This window comes from Miniopterus schreibersii (assembly GCF_964146895.1).
Source record: "Miniopterus schreibersii genome assembly, chromosome: 20".
In the NCBI taxonomy this organism is placed as follows: domain Eukaryota; kingdom Metazoa; phylum Chordata; class Mammalia; order Chiroptera; family Miniopteridae; genus Miniopterus; species Miniopterus schreibersii.
In genome coordinates, this window is record NC_138122.1 from 24,552,472 (window position 1) to 24,560,304 (window position 7,833).

The window sequence follows — 7,833 nt, forward strand, 5'->3', positions numbered from 1 at the left end:
CCTCCGCAGGCTGCAGGCCCAGCCGCCCCAGGCACAGCTCGTAGATCCTGTGGTCTGGCTTACAGATGCCTTCCACACAGGACTCCACGACCTGAGGGAGGGACAGGAATAGATAAAGGTCCCTAAAAGTGGTGCTCTCACACTCATGCTGGTGTTGGTTTTTAAAGCACAGAAGGCAGGCAGTTGAGATTTTGTTATAACAAAGAAACTTAAGAGTATTATGGCAGAAAATGCTGCTTGTTTAAGTTGAGTGGTTTGAGGATACTGGATTAAAACCCAGGGGCAAACTCAGAAAGCCCAAGTTCTGGTTCAGCTACAGTGACCTTGTGCACACAGCGGGGCCACGGCAGAGCCAGGGCGGAATCGCAGGGGGCCTGTTTCATCACCAGTCAAGTGGGAATACTAATGGCCATCTTATCTCTCTTCGTGGTTGTTGTGAAACTTAATGAAACTTGAATGAGTTTCAGAATGACAAAGCGTTTTGCTAATGTTAGCTATTGTGCCCACACCAAGCAGAAGAGAAGCTGTACCTTTCGGTTTTAGGGAAAGTATTTCACCATGGTTTTTTTTTCCCCCCAAAAGAAGGCACTATTTACTGTTATAAAAGAAACACATGGCTTTGATGTCTGTATTTCAGAAGTTAAAGAACAGCCATACTCAGTTTATACAAATAAATCCCACCCAAGAGATCATCAGTGGAAAAGATGCTTTCTGTCCTGTGAAGAGCCTCCTGTATCCTGACAGCCTCGCTTCCGCTGTGTCTCTGATCTGGGAGGGACGGGGGTGAGGGTTCAGGAGAACCCTGAAAAAGCTGCCTCAGTGTCAGGCTCTCTAATCTAGCACCCCCTGAAGTCCCCTCTTACACTGTCCCCAAGGCTCAATCTCCTATAAAGTGGGCCTCAGGTGGCCAAAGAGGCCTATAACCAATAGCCTCTGGTCCACCCTTAGAACAGAACCAAATCCCCGGCTCAATGCTGGAGTGACGCACGCTCTCCAAGACCAAGGACAAACCTGACGGCCCCTCCCTCTGCTCCAAGTTGGCATTATTCAGGGTTAGCGAGGACTGCGCTTTCTGGTAAATGTCCTGAGTAAACGGGACCTCTCTACTGACTCTTCCTGGTCTCCTGAGGACCTGAATGAGCTAAAAGAACACCAAGAAGCTCCTTCTAAAGAAACCATCAGTAGCAGGTAGCAGAGAAGCTGGTGTCTCAGACACCCATCAACGTATCACGCACAGGGAAGCACACAGCGGTACTAGCGGAGACAAGGAATTCTGTTGGATAGTGCTAGTTTAGGACATAAAATCCAATAGAATTGACATCTAAGGATTGATGTCATGGAAACAGGGCACCATGGTTGGTCTTTGAAGAGAAAAGGTCAGAGGGCCCATTAAGAGGGCTGATGGAAGTGTTATGTGAGGACTCAGGTTCAAGTCCGGAATGGAAGGAAGTCTCTAACGCTGAGGTTTCAACCAGCTATCGGATCCCATAAATGTCTGACTGTGCTAAGAGCTCAGTGATTTTAAAAGCCCTCTTTTCAACCCGTTATGTCTAAACCTAACTCATTCAAGTGTCTGAATAAAAATTTAAAAACCCATTCACTCAGGACCTGCTGCAGGGCAGTGTTAGATGCTGCGTGCTGAGGCCAGGACAGACTGTTTGATTATTGCTTTGGATCACTTCACACTTACCACATCAAACTGTTTCCGGTCCAGGGGCAGAAAACTTTCGCCATTGGAAAGATAGAAATTATTGCTCAGGACGGCAGTCTGAAGGCCTTTTGCCCGAATTCGCGTTATGGCCTCAGTCATCACTGGGAACTGCTTCGCCACGTGCTCGCTGGTCAGCAGAGAGAGGAAGGAGCCCACAGGCACAGAGGTCTCTGACTGGGAAGGGGCGGGCAGGGGCAGCGCAAGCGTGAAGAGCAAAATCAGCTTATCAGCGGCAGAGGAAACACGGGTTCCCAGCTGCCTGCTGCTCCCCGGCGGGAGAAGCCCTGGCCTTTGGCTCCTTCCTGCAGGACCCTCTTCCTTGGCCGCTGTGCAGAACTTTGCATATAAGATTGTAACCGGTGACTTAGAATTAGAGTTCCAGTGGTTAGGGAATGGAGCTATTTATGTCAATATTCCAGTTAAAGGAGTTCTTTATTTCACTCATGGGCTGTCAATTTTAAAAAGCAGCAGGATACCGTAAGAGGATACATTAAACTCTAAAAGTAGATGTAATTTAATTTTTAGCAATCCGGGAGACATTTAATGATTTTGTATGGCCTCAGCTCACCATTACGAACTTCAGTTTCTGATCAATTTTTTTTAATTCAATCTGTGTGGGTTTTGAAAACTCTTACTTTATCGGGTTTTAAAATCTGCAAAGGCCTGCCTGCTATCTTATGCACACACACTCACATTTTACAACAGCTTTAATGAATTGCAATTCACATACCACACAACTCACTCATTTAAACCATACAATCCAGTGGATTTTAATATAGTCACACAGTCGTGCAGCCATCACCACTATCAGTCTCAGAACACTTTCATCACCCTAAAAGAGACTGCACACCTATTAGTAGTCACGCCCTCCATCCCCCCAGTCCTCCCAGTCTGAGCAAATCACTAATCTAGTTTCTGTTTCTTACAGATTTACCTATTCTGGACATTTCATATAAATGGAATCGTACAATGTATTTTTTTTTTCCCCACTGGCTTCTTTTTTTCACTTAGCATAATTTTTTCAAGATTAAAATTGTGGTAAAATATACATAACGTAAAATTGACTATTTTAACCACTTTAAGTGTACAGCTGAATGGCATTAAGTACATTCGTTGCTGTGCAACCATCCAACCATCTCTACCATTCAGCCACAGAACTTTATTTACTATAATTTTTAAATTATATTTTTAGCAGGGTTATTGTGAAGGTTACATGATTTAATATAAAGAGCTTAGAAAAATGCATAGCACAGAGCAAAGGCTCAATATTATTATTGCCTGAAACAAGCTTTCTGATCAAAGCCATTATACAGACAGCTCCTGTTTCAGATGCACAACAGCTGATGGAGGCGCTTAGTAAAAGAATATTTTTACTTACTCATATATGCTGTTAAAGTGAGTACCCAAGGATAGAATAGCTTAAAAACTTACAATGGATTATTAGATTTTCACTTCTTTATTTGCAGTTTAATAAATATGGATGAGTGTTGTTACATCCATTACTGAAGGCAAAAAGAATATAGAAATTCAACTATGTTTACCACTCACAATTTCAGAGCAGAGCCTCCCAAATTCTTGTAAGAAATCCTCTGTTGTTATTTCTCCTCGCATAAATTTCAGCCAGGGCCCATTTTCGCCACCTGAGATGAAGGCCTTCAATATAGTTCCGGAAGGGATATGATTTTGTGCCTCCCACTCTATAGGAAATAAAAGATGTAATAAATGAAATCCACTAACAAACGGCTGGCGTTTAGAGAGCTCAGGGGAATTACTGTACCAGTTCCCATGGCATCGCTATTGTGCCAAGTGGGCTCTCCTGGGAATTTGGAAAAACTCAAGAAATGCAAATCTCAGCCTTAGATCTCCAAGGGAATAGCAGCACTAATTTGTGTGACTGAGGGAACATTCTTGCTAAGTCTCATATCCTTACCACCTGCTTGAGATGACACTGGACACTGCATTATAAATTTCCTTCTCTGGTTTCTCATTAGGTGGCTCATATATATTAGGCGACTCACACAGTCCTGGCCACATAGGAAGAAAGTACATTTGGTAATAAGCCAGATTCTGACAGCACTCCAAAACAAACTCTTCATTTCGTAAACTGTGGAACTTTCTACAGTGATGGAAATGCTGTATCTCCAATACAGTAGCCACTAGCCACCTGTGGTGACTGAGCACTTGAGCTGTGGTAAGTGCATATCCCAGAGGGCAGGGACTGTGTCTGTGGCACTGAACACAGTATCCCTTCACTCCTAGCCACTGTCCAGCACATACTAACTGTTCCACAGGAATCTGTTTTCTGACTGAGTGAAGTTTAAGCAAGTCATCTACAGAGGAGGCAGGGAAGGGTAGCTGCCAGCAGAGGGAACAGAACTTGCAAAAGCACTGGACTATACATGTGTTGGGAAACTTTAGAGAACATCAAGTAGTCTACGGCAGCTGAAACGTGGACACACAGCGGGAAATGGTGTGAGGATCCAAGGCTAATCATGAGAGGTCCTGAATACCAGGCGAAAGCTTCTGACCCTCATGTAAGGGACAAAGTGCAGGCACTCAAGGATCCAAAGCGGGGGAGTCAAGGATAAGATCTGTGTCTCAGACAGGCAATTCTGGGGGCTGTGTGGACAGTGGTGCAAAACCCAGAGGGCCAGAGGCAGAGAGAGCAGTTAGAAGGCTGATGTGATCATGCAGGTGGGAGAAGACAGGGATATACTTGGGTAGAGGCAGTGGGAGTGGCGAGGAGTGAATAGGTTCTCAGGATATTCTAGAGAAAGTCAAGAAGATTCCTGCCCGGTGGTCTTTATGTTCTCTGTCTGCCAAGTATGAAGGTCTGGGGCGGGGGAATATGATGACTTGCGGAGGTGTCTGGAACAGCCCTGTGGTAAAGCGGGAGGAATATGAGTAGAGGAATAAAGAGGCGGAGGGCCCAGCTGCCCCTGGAGCTAAAAAAAATAGCTCACTTGGCCAGTTTGCATAGCTGGGTAACTTTTTACCCAGGAGCATAGAAAAATCTGCACTTGAGTCCATTTAGCATGGAGAACTGCCAGCCAGCCCCAATAGGTCAAAAGGATAGGGACAGCTGTTTGGCCCGCTTTCCTTCCTGCTGGCTACATGAGAAAGTAATGGCAGGCCGTGAGGCAGCCAAGACAGACTTTGAGGTGAAACTGGAAATGAACTCACAGCAGAGCAACACAGCAGAAAGAGCCTGAGTCCCTGATACCACGGAGCAGCACGCTAGCCCCAGGCCACACACCTGGGCTTTCCTGTGCAAAGGAAATAAACCCCTATCTTGTTTCAGCCACTGTTTTGTTTGGTTTTCTAATGCCTGGAGCCAAAACTAGTCAAACTTAAGTCAGTTGAACTAAGTAGGAAAAAATGTAAAACCAGGAGGGGGCTGACAAAGAAGGGATAAGAGACCAGAGGTTTGCTCTGGCAGGCTCAGGAGGAGGTTGCTGGAAGGGGGAAGGTGTGATCAAGGGCGGGGGTTTCAGCACTCAAGATCTCAGAAGTAGTACAGTTCTCAGGGAACCGTAACTAATCCTACCAGTAACAGTGGCAGCTCATTGAGAATTGTAGGTGAGCCGAACACTCACTGTGCTAAACAAGTACTTTCCGTGGAACATCTCATTTCAATCTCCCCAAACCCCAAAGAGGTAGGTACTAATATTAGTCCCAAGTTAATGATGAGGAAACTAAGACCCAGAGAAGGTGACTAATTTGCCCAACATAGTCAACCACTAAGTGGTGCTTGGAATTTGATTTAAGAGCCAGGATATTACCCACTGGGACAGTGGAACACTGCTGCCCAGATGTTCCCCTCTGTCTTCCCTTACCACCCTCCACTCCCTACCCCCCCCCCCCCCCCCCCCCCCCCCCGGTCTCTGGAAGAAGAGCTCACCTGCAGCCAATTTCCCTGGAGAAGGAATGAGAACTCCCCCCATGTCAAAAATGACCGCTCGGTAGGGGCCACCTCCAGAATGTGTCCATCGCCAGGCTCCCTGCTGCCCACACTGATTGGGCTTCTTCAGGAAGGCTGTCCTCCAAGCCCACCGGAGATGCGAGGACTGGAAAAGCAGCCTTATGTACATGTTGAGGCCAAAGCTGTGAAAGAAGGCACAGGACACAGTTTGCCTTCACTGCCTCCGATCCAGACCTCCATCCTGGAGCTCAGAGTGCAACTAGACATCTCCACTGATCTCCAAATGCTGCAAACCACAACCAGAATTGAACTCTATCTCCACCCTCCCTCCCTGACTACTCCTTTTTCTGGGTTCCTTAGCTCAATGAAGGGTTCCATTCACCACACACACACACACACACACACACACACATATACCTATAGATACACGTAGAGACAAATCAAATGTGGCAAAATGTTAATCAGTCAATCTAGGTTAAAGGTATATGAGGAAGGGTATTGAGAGATCTTATACTATTCTTTAAACTTTTCTGTAGGTCTGATATAAAAAGCTGGGGGGAAAACAAAATAATTAAAGCAAATTCTATTTGTAGTCATTTCCTCGTGAAAATCTTTAAGCTTTTTATGTGATTTCTACAGTTAAAAAGCTTACTGAAAATCAGGTTACAGCGAAACAGGTTGGTAAGACAGCTTACGGGTTTATGAGAGTCACTTTAGGGCCACCGTAAAGGTTCAATGAACCAAGAATCTAAAGAAAAGACTCTTAAACGTAGTAAATCTTCAAGATGATATACCGTGTGTCTCATGTAATTGGAAATTTGCTGAATTGGGCAGTGAATTTTCAAACAAAAAATTTAGAGGTTGTGTTTTCAGTTTTATTTAATGTCCCTATGCCAAGACCGAAGTTTATAATGGAAGAAGTTTATAGGCTCCTAAAAGCATCAACACTTTTTGTGCGAGGGCTTAACAGAGACGAAAGGTGTCTCTGGGGCCTGAAGAATTGAATTTCGTCGTCACTGAGGACACCGTCGTCTGCATACTCCCACTAGTGGACGATCGGGCAACGCTCCCATGACTGGCATGTTCATTGTTTCCACTGAGAGATGACATTAGTAAAATAGAGATCTGCTACCTAAACTACGCTATCATAAATAGGCACACACACTGTGGGTTGTCATACATTAAAGAGATGATTTAGTAAAGAGATGGCGTTGGCTCTGGAATCAGATAGGCCGGGTTCAAAATCCTAGCTCTGCCACTTACTAAGTGTGAGATCCTGAGCAAGTTTCTCTCTCTGAGCCTCAGGTTCCTCCTGTATAAAATGGGACTAATTTTAGTACCTGCCTCATAAAGTCATTGTTACTCTTACGGGAGGTAAAGTATGGAAAGCACTCAAGTTAGTTCCTGGCACACTATTAAATGCCACCTACTACTGTAATGAACCTATACAGTGCTCCCCCGAGGTCTCGTGTTGTATGCATATGCTATATACACATGGCATATGTACTTTCACCTACGCCCGTGACTCTTAACGGGACAATTTTGGCCCCAGGGGGACCGTTGGCAATGTCCGGAGACGTTTCGGTTGTCACCACTTGGAGGGTGCCACTGGTCTCTAGTGGGTCAGGCCAGGGATGCTTATAAACACTTTACAAAAGTGTTTATCCGGAAGAATTACCAGGCCCCCAAATGTCAACAGTGCGGAGGTTGAGAAACCCCGATATAAACAGTGCACTCCGAAACGTATTTCCTAGCGGGTACCTGCTACGTGCATATATACTCTGTATACCCGCACACGTGCAGGATGTGCTGTGACACACCCCGATGTCACCGCCACTGCATCCCTAGAATAGCGTCTGCTCATGTTTGCGGCACAGGCACTGATCGTGGCTCTCCATGTTGACCTACGTGCTGAAGACACACTGGAAAGAATGCTGAAGCTCAGAGAGCCTGCCGTATACCGAGCCACAGACCGTCCACTTCATCCTCACAGCTGCACGAGGACAGCGCGCCAGCCTTACCCAGACCCACCGATCGGCCTAACGTGGGGGGTGGGGGGAGCGCCCGCAACGCCCACGACGTAGCTGCTTCCCGAGCTCTCGGCGGTGGCGTTCCGGGGGGCTCGGGGTCCACGCCGCCACGCCAGTCACGTAGCCGCCACCTCAGCCAATCGGGGCGCGCGCTGGGGCCCGCGCATGCG

At 46.4% G+C, this 7,833-nt stretch overlaps 1 protein-coding gene across 3 annotated transcripts in view; it reads right to left on the minus strand.

The window, feature by feature from the left end:
* ACAD10 (acyl-CoA dehydrogenase family member 10) overlaps nt 1-7,805 on the minus strand; it is a 19,193-nt gene extending 11,388 nt beyond the window's left edge. Inside the window, exons 1-5 of one of the 3 annotated variants that reach the window (XM_081123497.1) lie at nt 7,655-7,805; nt 5,613-5,815; nt 3,260-3,408; nt 1,691-1,885; nt 1-91 (exon numbers count right to left, since the gene is read on the minus strand). The exon at nt 1-91 is cut by the window's left edge and continues 68 nt beyond it. In XM_081123497.1, the coding sequence (XP_080979623.1) occupies nt 1-91; nt 1,691-1,885; nt 3,260-3,408; nt 5,613-5,802 (625 nt within the window). In that variant the 5' untranslated portion in view covers nt 5,803-5,815; nt 7,655-7,805. Of the gene's footprint in view, nt 92-1,690; nt 1,886-3,259; nt 3,409-5,612; nt 5,816-7,541 lie in introns of all 3 variants that reach the window. The other 2 variants (XM_081123498.1, XM_081123496.1) reach the window with 2 other exon arrangements.
* Nucleotides 7,806-7,833: the final 28 nt, after the last annotated feature.